The sequence below is a fragment of the Ostrinia nubilalis genome, chromosome 14 (assembly GCF_963855985.1).
Source record: "Ostrinia nubilalis chromosome 14, ilOstNubi1.1, whole genome shotgun sequence".
NCBI classification, from domain to species: domain Eukaryota; kingdom Metazoa; phylum Arthropoda; class Insecta; order Lepidoptera; family Crambidae; genus Ostrinia; species Ostrinia nubilalis.
In genome coordinates this window covers 5,074,559-5,096,618 of record NC_087101.1, presented here as the reverse complement: position 1 = coordinate 5,096,618, position 22,060 = coordinate 5,074,559, and the positions used below count along the sequence as shown (strand labels likewise).

At 38.1% G+C, this 22,060-nt stretch overlaps 1 protein-coding gene across 1 annotated transcript in view; it reads right to left on the bottom strand.

Annotated features, from left to right (window-relative positions):
• Positions 1 to 22,060, bottom strand: part of LOC135078019 (spectrin beta chain) — an 83,289-nt gene that overhangs the window by 44,315 nt on the left and 16,914 nt on the right. Inside the window, exons 2-9 of the mRNA XM_063972565.1 lie at positions 12,718 to 12,886; positions 5,812 to 5,963; positions 4,177 to 4,350; positions 2,919 to 3,207; positions 2,242 to 2,413; positions 1,603 to 1,731; positions 849 to 1,061; positions 289 to 486 (exon numbers count right to left, since the gene is read on the bottom strand). Coding sequence (XP_063828635.1) covers positions 289 to 486; positions 849 to 1,061; positions 1,603 to 1,731; positions 2,242 to 2,413; positions 2,919 to 3,207; positions 4,177 to 4,350; positions 5,812 to 5,963; positions 12,718 to 12,853 — 1,463 coding nt within the window. The 5' untranslated portion in view covers positions 12,854 to 12,886. The remainder of the gene's footprint in view (positions 1 to 288; positions 487 to 848; positions 1,062 to 1,602; positions 1,732 to 2,241; positions 2,414 to 2,918; positions 3,208 to 4,176; positions 4,351 to 5,811; positions 5,964 to 12,717; positions 12,887 to 22,060) is intronic.

Below are 22,060 nucleotides of genomic sequence, written 5' to 3'. Positions count from 1 at the left end.
CTCGGCCTGCAGCTCGGAGCAGACGCCGACGACTGCTTGCACGCGCTCCTCATAAGCGAAGATGTCTGTCTCGATAGCCTCGTGCTTGGCAGCTGCAGCAATGTAGCATCTATCACAACTACATAAGGCACTGTATAGCTTGTTACCTCTCGGCCTGCAGCTCGGAGCAGACGCCGACGGCTTGCACGCGTTCCTCATATGCGAAGATGTCGGTCTCACTGGCTTCGCGCTTAGCGGCCGTGGCAATGTAGCATCTATCACAAGTACATAAGGCTCTAAGCTTGTTACCTCTCGGCTTGCAGCTCGGAGCAGACGCCGACCACGGCTTGCACGCGCTCCTCATAAGCGAAGATATCGGTCTCGATGGCCTCGTGCTTCTTAGCAGCGGCCTCGACCGCGGCCAGGTCGAAGCCGAAGTTGTCCTGGCTGACCAGGCGCTGGTTCTCCGAGAGCCATGTCTCGCGCATCTGGGCTTTGCGGTTGAATCTGGGGATACAAATATTAGATCAGCATCAAGGAAATGGTTGAAGATTGTTGATATGTATGTAGATAGTCTTGGGCATTTCTAAAGGTTTGGGCTAAAAAATCTTGCAAATAGCAACACTTGATTTCACTAAAACCGTTCGAGCACCACCAACGCGGGGTGGCGTGAAACTATGCACTTCAAGGGACAATAGCATGCTTTTTGCTATTTACTGTACGATGTTTGTTTAGAACTGAATATGGACTACGCCGTATCCAAATGTTGGTTTCATATTCGTCCATCCCTTTCGCTTGAACTTTTCACTTTCAGCCCAACAAACTGGGATCAACAAGCACAATCTAAGAACAACTCCCTAATAACTTACCTAGCAGCCAGCTGTTCCAGCTTCTCCTGTCTGATCAGTTCCTCTCTCAGAGCAAGTTCTCTCTCGTGCTCTGCCTTCTCCAGACGCTCCCAGGCGCGGTTGATGTCGTGGATCATCTTGCCTTCTTTAGGCGTGTAGGGCTTCTGATTGGCTGCACGCATGCGGGATTGCAGCGTGAAGAGGAGCACCTCCAGATTACCCTTCTCGACGAACCTGAGGGAGAAAATAGAATACTCGTACTTTGTCGAACATTACGAGAACGGTTTGTCTAAAACAAGGCTGCTCAACCTTTTGAATAGTCAGGCCAAACAGTGCATTCAATCGTTAACGACGGGCCTGTTACAATTGCTATTTCCATTAATCTCAGGACAAGCGCAATAAAATGATCAAACCATACTTGCGCGGGCCACTTAAAATTCTTTCCGCGGGCCTGGGGTTGAGCAGCCCTTTTCTAAAATATACGAAATAGGTCTTATTTGATGGTGGATTAAATGCCCTACAACTGTTATGAAGGTCAGTTCTCGATTCTGTAAGTTCTTTACGAGATATAACCGTAAATCCGCAAATGGGGTCCCTCAAAAGGAGCATCCCCAACACTTAAACACAACTCCGCCGAAGGGGAATAGTCCTATTGGGCAACAAATGAAGTCATCAAAACAATAAAACCCTGTTTAGGAATCAAATCCTAATTGATTTATTGTTGCGTTTTATTCTACTGGCCTATGAAAGGAATAGCAATTCGTGAGAAACTTACTTAGGCGGCTTCTCGACAGTGCGGTAGTTGGCGAACTGTATGAGCTGCTGACGCACGCCCTCCAACGAATTAGCGAAAGTACGGTCACCCAGCGCCTCGATCGTACGCTCGATCCATTGCAGGAGGTCGCTGAAACAATACAACAGTGGTCAAATAACTTTCTCAAGAACTAAACGCATACAGATAGATGACAGAAAAAAAATAAATGATAATGCAAATTCTTATAAGAGCATGTGGCTAATCATTTTTACTTTCAATTGAAAACATAAATTGGTGATGTAATATTAGCATCTGACATTATAAAGTGAAATCGGAAGTGTGTAAAAGTTCAAACAGAACTTTAATTTTAATTATTATTATTGTATCATGTCAAAAGTCAGACTTTTGCATGGCGCATGTTGCAAAATCGCTCATATCACAAGTACATAAGATGCCACAGTATTTAGCATGAAGTGTCGTTGTTCGGTTGTTCACAAATAAAAATCAATCGTTTTGAGCTCGTGATTATTAGATACGGTATTCCAATTAATCCAATAATAATTTTCCTATGACTTGCAAAAGATATTATCTAGGGAAAAGGTATTTAAAAGCACGGCCAATACATGTTTTTTCCGCATTTTATCCTGTTTCCAAGCTCACCTGGTAAGCGACTCATACTCCATCATCATCTTCTCGTTCTCCATAGCAATGCCGACGACCTTGCCGATCCTCTTGCCTTGAACGGTCTCCTGCTTCATCTTGCTGAAGTAGTGGTAGTACGTCACCACGTACGTGATGATCGACTTCTCGTCTGGGTGGTCTACGGCGATGTCTGCGAGAATAAACGTGAAGGTAAAGAAAAGAGGTTTTAATAGACAAGAGGCGGTAGAGAGCTTCACGAATCATTTGGAGCAGCAATCATAGATATAATTATTGTTTGCATTCCTGCAAACTAGATTTCCATCTAAGCTGAATATTAGAATATTCTTTTGATAAAATTCAAAACAGACCTTAGAAACCATTTTGCAATGATTACAATTTCATTTGCAAAGATGCATTTCTGGTAAAAGAACTCTTCAATAGAAAAGATCAGAAAATTCGATTATATTTCAAAAACATTTAAGAAAAATAAACATCAAGTGACGTCACAAGTTTGTATTCTATACAATATCCACGGAAGAATAGTGTTTTGAGAGTTCGCAAAAGTATATCATTAATTGGTAATCTAATATATCCTTCTCACCCAACCTGTGTATGACTCAAGAAAGTGAGATATCCCCCATGTTTTGTAACTTAAGGTAAACAAAGAAAATTCACATAAGAAAACGATTTTTTACCTTCAGCATCCAGCAGTTTGGTAAGTCCGAGTTTCTCTTCCGCGACATTAAATGCATTGTTCAAATTATGAATGGGATTGCTTCTGTGTAATCTCTCAAACTGGATCAGGTCAGGTCTGTGCTTGTGTATGATGGCGTTGAAAGCCAGGCCATCCCTCCAGGAGGTCGTGAAGTTGCGGACGTTTACGTTGTTGTAGCCAGCTGTCTTCATCTGACACCAGAGGAGCAGGGCGTCCTTGGCGGACTTTGTTTCTTTGTTGTCTGTCTCTTCGATTGTGATGTCTTGGATCTATTAGAGAAGATGATGATTGAATAAAATCTACTGATCATAGAGATGGTGATGGTTTAATGAAAGTTTACTGATTATCTATCATCGGCATATTGATTGCCAAAAGTCTTACGACTCAATAACACCACCCCTTTCTGCTCTTAAGTCACCTACAGTCAATAGACTAGCAATCTTGTAGTAACATTTACATTCATGAAAATATCTTTGATAGATGAAATACAGGTGATATCAATAAAATAATTCAGTCCTTACTTTAATTAAAAACATGTCTGCATACTAAATTTTATAGATTTTGTCGTGATCCTCATTTTCTAGGACAGTTTACATTATTTTGCCAATATCAAAGACTTTAATTCTACACAATAGGGACAAAAAATAAACGAAGTACTTTTCGCCACTATCACAAGCAGATTTAATAAGCTGTATATGTATAGATTGCAATTTATTCTATTGGATCATATAACACATACACTGCATCACTGCACTTGTTCCTATTCAGTGATTTCTTTAGTAGATTATCTCATGTCGATACCACTTCGTCGTGAATTATCGATACTGCCGTTTTACTTCATTGAGATGGACAATGGAGTTAGCTTGCATCCAATCGTCTTTATAAATAACTTGTAAGCAGTCCGTCTGTTGTATCTCGTTTGTCCACTTTAAATGTGTTAGTAAAAACTTAAATAAACTAGCTAGCTCGTAGACAGTCAAACTACTTACCATCATACAACACTATATTAATCACTTGTGTAACCCCATGTGCAACTGTCCTAAAGGATGATAGTCCAGAACACTGGTTCACAACTGACCAGCCAGGCTAAGATGTGCGCCCGAAGATTTTAGGCGACAAAATGTCCCATACATTTGTCGCCTTACCGTGTGAAATCAATAAAAGTTTACCGTGGCGCGTATCCTAGTCCTACAGGGAGAGCATTTATTATTGAGTAACTTGGTGGTTTCCCAACTGACCTGGAAGCGCAGGATGATGGTCCAGATAAGTCCCAGGTTGAGGCGCGGGTTTCCATCCACGATATCGTGGGATCCCATGTTCTCCAGATGCACCCGCTGTTCCCGCAGGAACTGGAGCGCCTTGTCAACGTTCTCCAGGCAGTGGATACGCATCTTGCCCTTTGTGGGGCGCGGCTGTGGCAGACAAAAGTCAATAAGTATACAGTTACGAAATTAAGAGTTGGGTTGAGCTATGCAACCGCATTCGTTTTAAACCCTACTTCATATTAATTAGGTTTAAAATATGGCGACAACAATGCAGTCAACAAAAGGTAAGGTTAAAAGAGAACACTGGTCCGAAAATATGACAACAGCGTTGGGGATAAGATCTCTTGTGACTTGACTGTCTCGTGCATCAGTTTTGTGGTGACTGACCATTTAAGTTAAACGTCTCGTGAAAGCTGCGGAAAGATTTCACCAATCAAATTAATTATTAATATTTAATTTGGATAAAATGCATTTTCATCAGCTATACTTGTAATATCTGTCATTTGTCTAGAATAAACCAATAAATCATATCGTATTGAAATGAAAATCTGGTGAGCGCAAAATAAATAATCACACGCAAAGCAATTAATATAATTATTGATTTTAATTGATATTCATCATTAGGAAGAAACACGAAAAGAAATTTCGCTGAGAATTATTTTCAGAACCTTGTCTCATAATGGTACTCGAGTTTGAAGAGTCGCTCGGCCTATGTAAAAGGAGGACAACATAATTTCGCCACTTCTAACCGCAGTCAGAAGTCGCCAAGTCAAAAATTATAATTCAAGAACCACATTAATCACCCCACTGGGGTATATTTAGAGAGTGATTTGTATAGCATTGAGAATGTGAAAACCGTAAACAGTGGTGAGCCCGCATTATGCACACTTCGCTAATTTTAACACCAGAGAGAACGGTAAAATAATATTGCAATTCACAAGCGTCGAGTTATTAATAATATAGGAAGTTTATTACAACAATAATAATCTATTTTCCCCAGTCTGCCATGACCGTGTAACAATTAATTTGAGGGTCAATAAAACAAAGTATGTAATATGATATAATTAAATGGCTTTACACATCATTTGTCGTCCTTGGCGTAAATTTATTAGCAGTAAATGATGTCGATAAGGCTCGTGATACACATAAATTCGTATAAAATCATGCATTTATACGAGGAAAATATGCATTAAGTATTGCATATTTATTCCTGATTGATAAATATGGAATGCCAGTATGAAGGCTTGCAAAAGGTGATCTTTGGACCGAAATAACAAGAATAGTTCTTCGGATCTGTAAGGTATCTTCCAAACTTCTTAACCTGTGCAGTTTTGTTTGAGTTTCAATTCAAGCACTCTTAGGCTGACTTGCACCACCTAACTTAGACCGTAACTTTAACGATAACCGATGTTTTTGGATGGAGTTTGACAGATTTTTGACGTCTGTCAAAGTTAAAGTAAGCTGGCGCATCCCAGCCTTAGTGCTATACGCTATGCTTTGTCATAAAAAGATACTAACTACTGATAGACTGTTTTAGTTTTTATGTTTAACAGTGATAGAGCCTAATATCTCTAATGCATCGTAAAGTCTTTAGTTACAGGTACCCACCAGTCTTTCTCCTGACAGCACCTCGAGGAGTTTGAGGAGCATTTTGCCGTCCCTCATGTCTACGTAGAGGTCGCCGATGCGGTGCCCCACGCGCACCAGGTGGGAGTTCACCCATTTTTGGAAAGTCTTCTTCTGTACACTCTCTCGTTCGTCTGGAAATGCAAGGATATTGAGTTAGCTTTGTATTACTATCAGAATCTTGTCCATAAATCAATTGATTTCCCTTTGATATCCCGTGGTTAGATAAATGTGTTCTCGTCCCAAAGAAATAAGGTGTCTTTTGTAAATGTAAGTCAATGGGGCAAATATAGTGGGGGAACCACGCAAAACTACCGAAGGGTTAAAAAACAACAGAACTGGTGAAGGGAAAATGAAACGTACAAAGAGGAGGCTCTTGTCAGGATTAAGGGTGATACTTTGAACGAAATAAAAGGAATTTCTGCAATGATCAAACCAGAAAAATACATGAAGGAACCAAGAAAACCAGTCAAAGGGACCACAGAATCGACAGACCTGGCAAAGGGAATATAAAATGTACAAAGAGTACGCTCATGACCGAATTCAAATACTTGTTGTAAAAGAAGGGAATGTTAACACATTAACCGCCAGTGGGGCCGGCCGCGGCGCGGAGACCAGATGGGCGGTCTGGGCGGTATGGGAGGTGTGGTGCTGCGCCGGCGCGCGTCCTGGCTCGCCAGAGACATCGTAATAACTCCGGTACGGCACAGCCGGTGTTAAGTTCGGTAATTGATATAGTAATAAGAGACGAGGATTGGATTGCTGGTCGCAGTTCGCACGCCTTGAAGCGGAAAGTCCTAGATGTGCAGGGTGTTGCAGGTGTTTGCAATCAAATATTTTTTTTATTATTATTTCAATAATAACTACACATATTTAGGCGCACAGTTAAAAATGCAGTAATCTATGAGTCAACTCAAAAAAGGGAAAGTTAACGGAACCAGTTAAAGCACACCTCATTGTAATTGATTCATTTGTAGCACAAAATTTTACATGTACCTAATTTAACTAGTTATGTAAGTTAAGGTAACGTAGTTTCCTGTTCATTTTTTTTCTTTAGCCAAATACTATGGAATTTACATAGCCTCTTTACATCTACATCATACGGTTCTATATTGGCTCACATAAAATTCTAAATCCTATTCTTTCTCTTACTACCGATTTGTGTTCATAATAATCTCTCTTCATAATTTTATTTTTCATACTTTTTTTATTCATACATTTTTATTACTACCATCGGAGCTCATAACAGTTAGTAATCATAATTTTTTTATCAATACTGTTACTACCAAGAACCATTTAAAATACATAATTTTTATTTTCAGATCTTTTTTCTTCATAACATTCATTGATCATATTGTTTTAATTAATAATGTTGTTACTAAGAACATTCTTCAACTCATAATGTTGTTGTTCAGAATAATTTACTTTATAACCGACATACTGGTATCTTTAAAAAAATCATATATAATTTAATAGAGTAGATAAGCATGCAGAGCATGCAGCATGAAAGCAAGCATGCAGCATGCATTGGTATCTCCTCGTCTCCGGCGCTGCGGGATGTGCAGCCCTTCCGCCCTTGCGTAACGAGGCTCAGGCACCCACGCTTGCTTCCGCAGCTTCGGCTTTTTGGATCGCCATCGGCGCCTTCGGCGCCTCGGCGACCAGCCTCAGCCGCTCCAGCTCACCCGGGCGCCTGAGCCTTGTTACAGCGGGCGAGGGCTGCCCTCCCTCCGCGCCTCCGGCTTTTAAATTACACTCTAGGGGTAGGGCAGACAAGACTACGTGGAGTCGGTTTTGCAGCGATTCGTTTCTGTCACGTTAGTTTTGTGGCACAATATATTGCCTGTTTTGGACCATTTCAAATTAATTTAATGTTAAAATACGATTTAATACGAATATAGACATCATGATTTTCAATAATATGGATAAATACACTTATGAGTAATAAATTTATGAAAACAAATATTAGGATAAATCACATTTATGAATATTATAGTTATTTATTCGAATGATTATGAGTTTCGATCATTAGTATAGAAAAATATATGTAAACAAATATTAGTAAAAACTAAGTGTATGATTAGTGATATTATGAATATCAATGATTATGTTTTTAAATATGTAGGTTTTAAATTTTTTATGAAGAATGATCATTATGGTATCAAATTGTATGAGAAATATTTTCGGACCTCCAATGATAGGAATTGAAAAGTTATGTAAGAAAATGCGTTACCACATCATACATATGAATAAACGCTAACAGATACAAAATTGACAAGGAAAACGTTGATCGATTTATATTTAGAATACAGATCAGCATATAACCTAATTTTAATGGGAAAATTACACCAACCATTAAATAACCGGGCTCACCGCATTGATACAACGAAGATAACGGGTTATCATGTATTTTTTTAGTTATCTTATTTCGACACATGGTATTTCAATGGTTTTAATAGAGAGGAGTAAAAGTTTTACCTTTTTAAATATGTTACATAGTAAACACAAATTAATTCTCATATTAAAATTACTTTGCCTTGAAAACCAGCTTCCACAAAACATGCAAGGAGCAAAATAACCTAAACCAATTCCCAGGACAACCTCCCTGGATTTAGGGTCAGACCACACTCACGGCACATCACTGCACTGTCACAAAGCACTACGAACCTCTCAGTTCTACCACGACCTTATCATAGTAGGCCTCCAGGCCCGGCACCTCGATATCCACGCCCCTCTTGATGAGGTCGTAACACTCCGTGGATGTCATGTCGCCAGCACATAGGCGACTGAGCGAGCCCGGTCAAAGAACGGGCACAATTAGAGCACAAAATTCAACTGCCCCACGGCACAAGGATATTCGATACTAATGCTCCAGATGTCGGCAACCGGTTTTAATTATCCTACATTAGTTATCGACTTATTGACCTGTTAGTTTTTTTAAACGCAAACTGTGAACAGTAGGCAAAATTTTGTGCGTTACGGAGCATCGCTAGTAAAGATTTAACCGAGAGAATTCTTTTGAAATCTGATAGCAATGTGTCAGTGATAACGCTGATATCAATGGGAAGATCGTCAACAACCATGAGCAAGACGATTGAAAAAATACAAATAAATATTAATTAATAACACTATCATTTTTACTTTCAAAAAGTTAATGCGACTAAAGTAGTAATTGGAGACCAATCTGTAGATTCAGGCTGCACAAAAGTTGCAGTGGTGACAAATTGTGGTGGGATAATCCCGTTAGTCATGGCGACACAGTTTTTAACTTTCCAGGGGTCATCGTATTCTATTGTTACTTGTGCCTTTTGTTAAAATATGAAATAAATAAATAAATATTGTAATTGCCAAATGTTTGCGAAACCTGAATTAATAGGAAAAACGGAAACGGTGGTTTGCACCAACCGTGATAAGAACTAAACAACAGTAGATGATACAAACCAGAATAATATACATTTGTATATTACAGGAATGGAGTAATCTGTACTGTGTGATGTGTGGCAGTTTAATTATATTTTTAAATCATATTCTGAACTCATATAGGTAAGTCATTTATTATGAAATCAAGTGCTTATTCAATAAGTTATTAAAAAGAGTAAAAAACTAAAGAAATTATTACTTATATTCAATTAATTTATAGTCGTGTTAAAACATGCATTTATTGTATAATTTACTGCTGTTACTGTAATTAAAGAATCCATCATAATAATTTATTGTCATGTTATAGTCATGGATGTCTGCCAGTGCCAGACGTATATTATTGTCTATCTGTAGGGGATCAGATATTGAAAATATGGTATGTATAATAAAATTAAATCCATTTGCCATTCATACAATAATGTTCAGGTTTCAAAAGTAAATCAGCGCTTATCTTGTTGTCACCCTTGTGGTATCATAATCGATTTGGCTATCTATCACACTTTCGATGGCATACTTTAGCGTCAATACATACATATAATATGATGGATACGTACAACAAGTTACAATATGAATTGCATGTGACTTTACTTGGGTAAATTTTAGTCATCACAAAAAGACGCCTTGAATTATGGATATGTCCGTAAGAAACGTTTATAAAGATCGCGACACTGGTAAAACAAACACTATAAGTGAAATGAGATACATAATCTGAGTGTGTTTTAAGACGGCCAAATAAAATTAAGATATTCCTAGTATCAAATTTATCAAAATATCATAGACATAACCACGCGGTGAGTGCCAAGCCAATAAAATATCTAATGTAATGTAATATGTATATTCTATGTGCAGCCAGCCGTTCTCAGCAATTAAGCATCCAATTTCTAATTACACAACGACGTAAACCACTAACATCTGTTGTTTGAATGTTGAATGCAATCACTGGCTGCACATAACAATGTCTACTGTTTTGAATAACTTAACTTCACATAACTCAACATTTTTTACTTGGTTTCATTCAGACAAAAAGTTGAATCAGCTACTGAAAGTGGAAGTGAAATCAAATTGATTTGAAAGTTTTAAACAACTGCAGAATAAATGAGCAAAGTTTAATAACCTTTTAATTAGTCAGGAGCGGATTTTATAACATAGGTCAGACTCGCACGGTTACCAATTAACTAGTAATGTCAGCTATTTCTGATCAGTTATATTATATCCCAAAAGGGTGGGTATGGGTATGGTGGGATGGTTTATACTTTATACGTTTATAATCCTGAGGATTATGAAGTCTTTGTTTATCCTTAGTCTACATATTAATTCAAAGGACAGTGCCAATCCATGTATGGAAGTTGGACCAAGTGCTGCCCAGAATGAAACTATAGTGCATTTTGTTCCTCATGTCAATACTAATTTGTAAACCGGAGCGCACTGAAATCTATCCCTGGAGTTAGGAGAAAAAAAGAGTTTTGTTTGGAATTATTTACATACAAAATACCATCGATGTATACCTAGTACGCATTAGATTTCGCGATTTTGGCATTAAATAACACTCGCTATGTTGGACTTAACCATACTGCATCCGTACACCTTACTTTAGTACGACTTCGACATTATTTATAAGCGATCAAGCGCTGTTGCAGTAGTTTGGTTAGTTGACCGAAATTAATTATTTCCAAAATGGAGCAAGAAGTTTTAGCTTACAATAACTTCAATAATCGATTGTAATACACCAATAAATTGATTTTTCGCAAGGATAGAGAACTAAAACTTCTTGCTTCATTTTGGAAATAATGATTTCTGTCAACTAACCAAACTATTGCAAGAGCGCTAGATCGCTTATAAATATTGTCTAAGTCGCACTAAAGTAAGGTGTATGGATGCAGTATGGTTGAGTTCAACATAGCGAGTGTTATTTAATACCAAGATCACGAAATGTTATGCGTAGTACGTATATATCGATGATATTTTGTAGGTAAATATTTCAAAACAAAACTCTTTTTTTCTCTTAACTCCAGGGATAGATTGAAGTGCGCTTCGGTTTACACATTAGTATAGGCCTGAGGAACAAAATGCACTATGGGTTGATTCTGGGCGGCACTTGGTCCAGACCCTGGCACTATCCTTTAAGCTTGTTATGTCTCTACCTACTGCAAGAGCATGAACCTCTCTAATTTACCAGAGGCAACTAGAGCTTTTCCCTACATTCCCTTATGCTGGTCAGACGACTGGGAAGTCAGGACTCAGTCATCTTTTACCACATCCACGGGAGTGTTTCATACTCTGTAGTAATCTTTGCCGGATCCACGCGTCATTGGTTAATTAATGACGGCGCTAATTAGATCAAAATAATCAATGGAAGACCCACCAGCTAGCGCCCTGATGCGCGATCGTTCGAATAGCATTGACGATGAGTTGCCGTCAATTTAGCCCCAATTTACGACATTCACGGGAAGATTGCGAGTGTTTTTTTCTACGACGCCGGAACGATATGAAGGATTTTACCTTACTGGTCAGACGTTATCATATTTATCCCTTAGTCGCCTGTTACGACATCCACGGAAAGAGTGAATGTTCATGAACTAGAGATGGGTTATACTAGGTAAATTTGATACTAGGTGTGTGCACCTATTCCTAGTATTTATTAATACTCGATCCAAATACCTATTCCACCTAGTACGTAGTAATTTAGCATACTTGACGCGACTAGTGCGGACTAATCCACGTAATAATATTAAGTGGATTAGTCCGCACTAGTCGCGTCAAGTATGACTTTAAAATACAATTTTCTTTGAAAAGATACAACCGTAGTATGAATAATGCAATTTGAAATTGAATAATAATGTTTTTTCTGGCTGTTGATTGATTGATATCCTCCCTTCATACTTCAACAGGCTTAGTTGGCGTATTTAAAAAATATCAATTTCATAAAAATATAAATGGTTTGACTATGTTTGTGTGCGTTTGCTTCGTCGCGCTCAAATTTGTTTGGTCAGACAGAGACGGAGTGAATCTCTACGTTCGCACATAAGCTTAGCGAGAAATACTCGGTGCGCGTAATACACGACTACGGATTACGCAATAATAACCTCTATTACTTTGATGGTAGGGTCGGAAATCGTGTAATTTATAAAATACTAGGTGGATCAAGTATTTTAAAAATTGGAATAGCTGCCGCCTAGTACTGTAAAATACCTAGTGTGTGGGTGGATCTGTTCTAGTAAATACGTCTCATCTCTATCATGAACTCTGCGGCAATCTCTGCCGGGTGCACGCGTCATTTGTAAATAAATGAAGGCACCAAGGGATCCCTGCACTAGCGTCTTTCGAGGGTCGTCGTCTTGCCAGCGCTCGCACAGCGTCGAAGTGGCGCTGATGTGGCGCTGCCGTGACGGCGCCGGGCGATTGCAAAACAATGCTCGAAATATTACTAATGGTGTGGGGGGTCCCTAATTAAATCAAAGTAAGACCCACCAGCTAGCGCCTTGATGCGCGATCGTTCGAAAAGCCTTGAGGACGAGTTGCCGCCGTCGTACTCGAACTCCTCGATGAGCTCCTGCCCGTGGCCGATGGACGGGTCCCAGCGGGACACCGATATGTCGGTCGTCATCGCGACCGCTCACCGCCACGCCACACTCAAGATCTGGAAACGGAGAAACGGCATTGTTAATTAACCAGAACCAGTCAAAGGTAACATAGTAAAAACATTATTTAATGTGTTAAATTGCTAGACCGATCCAGGGTTATTATTGCATAATTTTATTAGCAAATAAATAAAATAACTTTGTTTTTTTTTTTTTCAACTATTAAAACAACAAAAATAAAGTCTCACTGTGTACCTAGATAAAAAATGTACAAAGTAGTAGTTAAAGGAAGTATAAGTCGGGAAAGTCCCTTGACACTAAGAATTGATGGGAGTCCCAATCGACTCAAACATTGGACAGGGAGACATAATGTTATTTAAAGGTCTTTAGGCCTAATATTTTTCAAAGGAATTCCAGACAAAAACATGCCACACAACTTTTTATAAGAATAATAGCTGACTTTTAAATGACATCTTCATTCTCAAGGCCGCGTAACACGATAAAAAACCGGCCAAGTGCGAGTCGGGCTCGCACACCGAGGGTTCCGCCGTACAAACGTAGCGGTTTACAATTTATGACGTATTAAATCAAATTACTTACTTGATTCCGTTGCGAGTAGTGGCGAATTTCAAAATATGCGGTATGATTATTTTTTATTTATTTATTTTTCCTATATTTGCATTATAGGTAGGTACCTACCTCAGCGTTTTGAATTTTTGCGTTGATTTAGAATTTCTCACAGTTTAGAGGCAATTAGATTTAAGAAGTGTTTGATATGAATTTCAACTTTAATATCTCTACGCGTTCATGTGAAAAAGGGTAGGTAGTAAGTTTATAATTATTAAAAAAATATTTTATGTCATGTAAGCAAAAATAATATTTTAAATTTTATATAACTTCAAATTTATCATTTTCGCAATTTTTCCTTTATCTGTACTATATCGCACGTTCATAATCAAACCGTCACTATACGAAATTGGGAGAAATTGAGTTAACAACGCCATCTATCAGAGCTCCGCGAAAAGTGCATGCTGTAAAAATCCCACGCTTAAAACTCAAATAGTTCGGCAGATATCACTAGTGTCGTTATGGAGTTTAATGGGGAAACCGGCATATGTTGTGAGTAACAGTGACACGTTTTTAGTAGTGACGGGAACTGGATGGGCACGCCGTGAGAGTTATGTGGACTCTGTGTTGAAAAACGTCATTTTTAGCATAAAGACGCTTTTACTCCAAATCATTAAGATAAGTCACAATAAAGTAATACGAAAAACGCCTTAAAACAAAAAGTGACAATATTTCTCTTACATTTTTAAGAAGATTGTTCCATCACTTCGTAGAATATTGTGTTTATCCAAATTGTGTAATATTAAAACAACAAGAAAGATTTTTAAATGATTAAGAAGGTAGTTATAATTTTTTTTAACAGCTAACAAAAATGCCACCAGTCAATCCAAACACTAGTAAAATCAAAGAAATTATCAACTACTACTTTATCTAGCGTTTGTGGATTATTTATTTATTTATTCGATCACCAACAAGGTTACATTGAGGCTTCACAAAAGTAACTATAAAGAAATGAAAATGCCTTAGATTCGATCGAGATCTGTTCTACAGTCTCTCCAACGGTGCCAAATTGACTATAGATACATCGAAGTGTTGAAAGGCTTGTACGAAAACGCCACAATGTCGGTTCGTCTCCAGGATCAGGACTCGAAACTCATCCAGTTGCAGCAAGGGGTGAGAGAGGGAGACGTCATAATATCTCCGATACTGTTCAACACCGCCCTGGAAGATGTTTTCAAGCTTCTGGACTGGAGTGGATTCAGCATAAATATCAACGAGTACATCATCCACCTTCGATTTGCTGACGATGTCGTAATCATGGCTGAGACTGTGGAAGATCTAGGCATAATGCTCGATGGCCTAAGTAGAGCCTCTTCAACAAGTGGGCCTGAAAATGAATATGGACAAGACAAAAAACATGTCAAATGTCCACTCATCTGGAGACTCTACACTCGAAAGTTTGTTGACAATGACAAAACCTGGGACAAACAGTCCAGTTACGTAGGTCCAACTTCGAGAAAAAGGTCAATCGTCAATCCAACTCGGCTGGGCAGCGTTCGGGAAGCTTAGTGATATTCTCACGTCCGAAATACCGTAGTGCCTCAAGACAAAAGTCTTTGATCAGTGTGTGTTGCCAGTGATATTTTATGGATCTGAGAGGTCACCCAAAAGGTGATGGAGCGTGCGATGCTCAGTTAGTTTCCCTACGTGATTGAATCAGAAATAAGGAGATCCACAGGAGAACCAAAGTGGCCGACATAGCCCGCAGAATCGCTAAAATCAAGTGGCAGTGGGCGGGGCACATAGCTTGCAGGGGTAATGGGCGCTGGATAATTATCCAGAATTTAAACCTACTTCTCTGAGCCCTTTTCCCATGAAAAATCACTATCTAGTTCGTCAAGTTCATCGAGGTCATCAAGTTCTTGTTGTTTAAAGGCTGCCTGAACAAAAGAGTACCTTATTTTCTAAGAAGTTGATTTATGTGATGTAATTTTATAGTAATTTCATGTGTGTAATTTATTACTGTTACCATAGGTACCACTTAATCCAAATTATAAAGTTTTAAGTTAATTAAAATTACTGATTTTTCTATGTTAGTTTTATTTAATAATAATCATTTTTTAATCTTTCATCGTCAAATTTATATGAAAATAGTGACATTTCTACCGGAATTAATAATACAACATTAAGATGTTTTTAATTGAAAACTGTCACTGTCTCAATTTTAGTGGAAAAGTGACACTATTTTTAGGGAAAAAATTAAATATAAAATAAACCATTATGATAATTTGAAAGATAATTATATTCCCGTAAAAGCCAAACAAGCCACTACTGGTATTCAACAAAAAACAAAACATTTAAGAACATTTTGCACACTATGCAAAGGTTTTAAAATTTGAGTATTTCAAATGCTTTTCCTGAAAAATCGACTTTTTTGTATAGTGACGGTTTGATTATGAACGTGCGATATAACGTTGCTTCGTGCCGAATTTCAAGATTCTGAGTTCACAGGAAGTACCTTGTAGGTTTTGATTCCCTAGCGTGTGACGGAAATTCGTCTAAGGTGTCGGTATAAACTGCTGTATCTTTTGATCGCGTTAATTTAGAAGTTTGATTTTTTTACTTCTTAAAGGGACAATAGATCTAGGTATTTGGTATAAATTTCAATTTGATACCTTTATTCGTTCGTGAGAAATAAGGTAGTAAGTTTCATTTTATTAAAATATTTTTATTATATTATATAACTAAAAAAATTAAATTTTCGCAATTTTTCCTATATTTGCATTATATGACAATGCTTTATGCCAAATTTCAAGATTCTGAGTTTACGGGAAGTATCCTGTAGGTTTTGATTCCTTTGCGAGTGTCGAAAATTTGTTGAAAATATCGACATAATCGGCTGTATCTTTTGATTGGCTTAGCTTAGAAGTTTGATATTTTCACAGCTTAAAGGGACAACAGACCTGAGTATTTCATGTGAATTTCAGCTTGATACGTTCACGCGTTCTTGAGATAAAGGGTCTTGACAGACGGACGGACGGACAACAAAGTGATCCTATAAGGGTTCCGTTTTTTCCTTATGAGGTACGGAACCCTAAAAATAGACTGGATAAACACAAGACTCACTTATTTGGATAAAGTATTGACACGACAACGGTATCATTCAAAATAACCAAACGATATAACTGCACAGATTTAACGCAATGCAAAAAAACTTTTTAAGGCTAATTTTTTATGCTAAACCTAAACTAATCGATAAACAGACCACTGATCACCTTGAATTTAGTCCCAATCAAATATTGCAACAAGACTCGACTTTCACACAACCATTTTAGCACAATCCTGCACGAATGCTATATTTTGTTATTCTGACATCACTCTTGCCGGTGATAAGATATCGATACATACTTTTGAAGAGGTTTATCGTATCGCCACTCCCAAGTGATACTAAGTTTCTTTCCTTCATTAAAAATAACTCGACGCCCTATAACAATATTGCTTACAAAACCATAAACCGACGAATGTATGCCACTAACTCTCAACCCAAAATAAACGGTGATTTCAGATTCTCATATTATTATGGATGGATTTCTCACAAGATTAACACGTCCGAAGCAAAAACATGATGACTAACGTTGTTTATTCAGCAAGACAATTAATGTTAATGTGTCATGTATGTAGATACTTGATGCCATAAGAAAAACTCTTGTAATAATACAAAAAATATAAGAAAAAGTATTTTACAAGGTTGATTGATGAATACATTACCCACGCTATACTATGGTTAACACGTACCTAAAGTTTTTAAGTAAATAACATAATTAATTCAAGACTGAGCTAATTAATTAAGAGTTAGCAAACTTTAAAGATCAGGAAAAGATTAGACTGTATCACACTCTTAAAATTGTATAGCTTTTTATAAGTACAAAAATAACTTTACGTTCGTGTTATAAATATAAGTAACATCAGTTCGCAAGTAACTTCATTAAGTAGTGAGTCAATGTTGACTTAATGAAACAAACATTTTTCTCAGTGAGATTCTAGATTTTCACCTAATGGCTGCCATTAGTTTAGGAAACCAACATAAAATCCAACAACTTACGATGAAATTGGACAGGAAACATCAATTTAAATGTAATAAGAGATTTACGTTTCTACAATTTCACTATTTTATTTTAGTGAAATGACTCCTTTCTACAATTTATTGAGAGTTACCAATAATTTACATTTACTGGAAGTAATCAATCAACGAAGAAAATGTGTTGTGCAGGCAGATTATGACTGCAATAATGTGTGTATTAAACTCTTGGTTTTATAAGTTTGTTGTCTTCGAAAAGCTCGAAACACACGTACGGTTTGACTGTTAAATTAGTAGGTATGTCTAGAAAACTGTAGGTAATTTACTGATCACATTAGCATTAGTTGACAATTCACAGTTAAAACTGCTCGTGTGTAGACCGCTTTATTAAACGCATAATCTTGTGAGAAATCTCCAGATGATCTACAGAAGCAGACGGTCAGCTCACAATAAAACTTGGTACCGTTTTAGACACAGTCACTAATTAGTTACAATGCCTGTGATCCTGTCAATTAGCCATGACCTTTGAATGTGCTATAAAAACTGCAACTACTTATTTTGAGTAAAATAGACCCTGCAAAAACGTGTGTTTATTTGTAGAATAACAGTTGGAACAATCTTCAATATAACCACAAAATAGGTTAGCATTATAAACTGCAAACTGCTCTTTGCATCACCTATTGCTTACTATAAGTGAATGAATTTGTCACATCACATTCATACGCGACTGTAAAATAAAATATCCATCTAGTCATCTCAAAAACCTTTGAATAATCCTAGCTGTTTAGTAACATTGAGGGTTGCACCAATGTCAACAAAGAAACCAACAATCAATAATTTCGTGTTTGTTTCACGAAGGTCAAAATGCCACAGACACCAATGCGGTATTTCACTCCAGTCATTAGAATACAGGTTTGCTCAGCCAATAGAACAAATCGTGCCATTGTATCTACAGCAGTAGTATAAGCGGAGTAGATTAGCACCACAAAGTCGAACGACGCTTGATATCGAACAGGCAAGAAGGGCGTTGACCTGAGGCATGCAGACATGGCGTCGGCGATACACCATAGGCCGCCATTAAACACCATCGTAGGTAGACCTTGGCTGTGCTTCCACGAACAAAGCACGCAATGCTTTAGTGCCGCCGCAAAATAGAATCTAACAACCGTACGGATAAGGCCATTACGTCGATGTCACATTTCAGATCGCAGAACGTTTTATTTTAACAATGGCCAAAATGGCAATGCCCGATCACAAAGATTAAGATTCCGTTGTCGCGACTGTGAAAGCTGACGTTGTAGAGCTCTGTATAAAGATACAAAACTGAGCTATAGATTCTAACATGGATAATGAAAACTTCAATAAACAAGCAGTTTTACGACATGACGAAACCCAAAGTGAAATCAATGGTACAATAGATTAGTAACATTAAGTGACTTCCACTAGCCGACCTTCGAGGGAATAAACACTGGCCATTATTCAAATCGAGCATTCAGAGGAATCAAATCAAGCGTGGCTTTGAATGCTGTAATTCTGTAGCTGGTACTCTTATGTAATCCTGATGTCCTAGGTCGCGTGTTGTAAAATTAAATGGTCCCTAAGTGGCTTTACACGGCTAGCTACTGCTAGTTGGTATAGATAGATAGGCAACTCATTGAACGTCCCCCGTCATTTATAACGTCTAGTATACGGCTAGACGTCACGCTATCATTATGAGGGGACATGACGGGCAAAGTAGCGTCGCATAGCTAATACTCGCCAGGCTGCTTTAATAGCGGATATCCTATTCCTTTTTCGCTATGTAACGAAACTGCTTTAGGATAGTTTTATTTATAAACTGCTGCTACTTGAATAAGCTTATATCAGAAGATACCACATAATGTTGAAAGTCTCGATGTGGGCACGTATAAAAACCATAACCGTATTACAGTTCCTATTAGGAACTTCCTAATAAAGATACATTTTGCAGTAATCAATCCATAACGCCGTTTATAACATGAGTTCAAAACACGCTTTCGTATCTTTTACGTGCCATTACGTACACGTACGTATGTTATATATCTATTCCACGCTTACTTTTGCGTTATGTAAAGTGTAATAAGAGCACAACCGTTATACAGTGGAAGCCGACCGGTCGTCTTCCGCTAACGCACCATGACGGTAAACTCCTGCTTCGTTCCATCGAAATTATTGTAATCAAAAATACATGTTACCAAGGTACAGGTACCAAGATATCGAAATACGGACGTATCGAACGGTGAATCTACGCATATCGAATTAGAAAACGAGTTCAAATCGATATCAGTAAATGCATCGGCTCTTTAATCAATCTCCATGCAAGTTCTCCAGCCAAGCATTTATCTGAACGACTGCAATTTATCTCGCGAATTTATTTACGTCACGCAGATTTTATTTATCATTGGCCTAGATAAGCGCTGCGCGACAATCAAGTCATCGCAGAATACAAATAGCACATTTCATTACTATGTGCATTTCCAATTCACAACCGCAGGATGCTATGTGATTTCTATCACAACCCCATAAATTGCGTTTGACAGGTCGGGCAGGCTTTATGTCATGGGGAATAGAGTTGAGTTTGAGGTGTCGTTGTAACGGTTAATTATTTTGTGCGGATGTAGTGTTTACGGGTCGTCACAGTACGCCGCGTGCCGATCCAGCCTGCTGACAGTCAATGCATTTCTAACCGCAGTGAACCTTTTGTTTGTTTTTATAATCACTCCACGGCTTTACCCAGGCGAGATTCTCGTACAAGGTTTCCTATACAGTTATAAACAAGAAAGCAATTATAGTGGAGCATCTAGTATCAAAACAGACCATGACCATGAAGGATCTTTAGAATCTGTTTCGAAAGTTAACGAGAAATACGCTATGCAAATTTTAAGTTGTGCACTATTTCTTGGAACTCAACAATTTGCTAACAGGGATTTTTGGGAATTGGAACATAGGTATTGTACGATTAAACATGATCCGAACTCTACTATCATGGGTTTTAACAACTTCCGGTGGCACTGACAAAACCATAATTTCAAATATGAATTGAACATTTTCTGAAGGCCAATGTACCTAAATTCATTCATAAATTAAACAAAATATGGAAGCTATCAGAGCTGTCCAATAAACCTATTTAAATCAATAACAAAACATGTAGACCGGTGTCAAATAACTGTTATGGTGACTGATGCAGTGATGAACTGATGGCATACTGAAAGAAGAAACCTAATGTAACCAAATACACTACTACAAATCGTTCCCGGAACGGTTACCATCTCAACAGGTAGCTAATATCCCTAATTTCTGAGCACATTGCATTAGTTAAAATAACAAGAGCCCGTTAGCAGGGAAATATTGCTGGAAGATTGAAGTGACGGATGTAGAGAACTGAGAAACGGCTTGGAAATGAGCGACGCTTCCCTTGCCCTAGCTAACGTAACCTGTCCTACTACTTAGCACCATAGTTCTCATAGCGACTGGCGCTGTGGAACTAGCTGAAGCGGACGAACTAACAGGCACTTCCCATGCTCGATCCGCGGACGAATCCATTAACCCAAATATAGAACCGCGCCCGAACACCTCGCGTGACTCTCAATCACAAAAACATTGAACAAATCACTAATGTAACGTATAACAGACGTTAATTTATTTATTGTAGCTAATTATTGCATGTTTACGGCTTCAATCGTTAAAGGCGACGGTACGTGTGTCCCAATCCCAATGGAAATGTGGACAAACGATCATGTATGTATGCTATACTGAATGCAATTCAGTATGATACGATGCTAAAAAGTTTAAGATGCTGATTTGTATGAATTTACGAAGAATGTTAATGATAACATGCTTTTTAAACATTCACACTCAGCTCTCACGGAATACTGTGATTTAAACCATCTGAATATAGATTTCCATGATTTTCGTGGGAAATTTCAGTGAGTGACATAGGTTCAAACATTTTACGCAACATGGTTTTTATGTTCGCGTTTCTAACGGCCAAGCCGGCAAACGTACGCCTAATTAGCTGTCGTAATCAAAAGGCTCCCTCATGTGAAAACATTCCCCTCACAGACCACAACCGCCCGTAAAAAATAATAAACAAAACGATCACTGACACGAAACATGACGCCTCTCAGAAACAAAAGGATATCCGTTGTGTATAGCATCAGATAATTATCTAAACGCGAATTTTAAATTTGGAAATTTGGTGATTGTTGAAATAGAAATTTACTTAATTGTGTCAATAATAGACACCGTGGCGCGGGAATCAAATCGCTGTGACGAATTTTAGCAATGATGAGTCGTTATTGACCCACACCCCCTTCCAAGTCCTTGAAAACCCCACCCGTTTAGAGGTGGCGCTAGCGTTACAGGACCAGACGTCATTGACCGGACATCGGGCAACCCACGATTCTTGGCAGTACAATTTATTAAACACGCGTATGTTTGCTATAAGCCGAATCAGATTATTTATAGATCTTAGCATGTACTCAACTTTTAAGATCGCTGGAAATGGGGCCAGCGAGTTCAGGAGTTTACGCCCAATTTTATGTTTGCTTAGTTTAATGGGTGATGACGC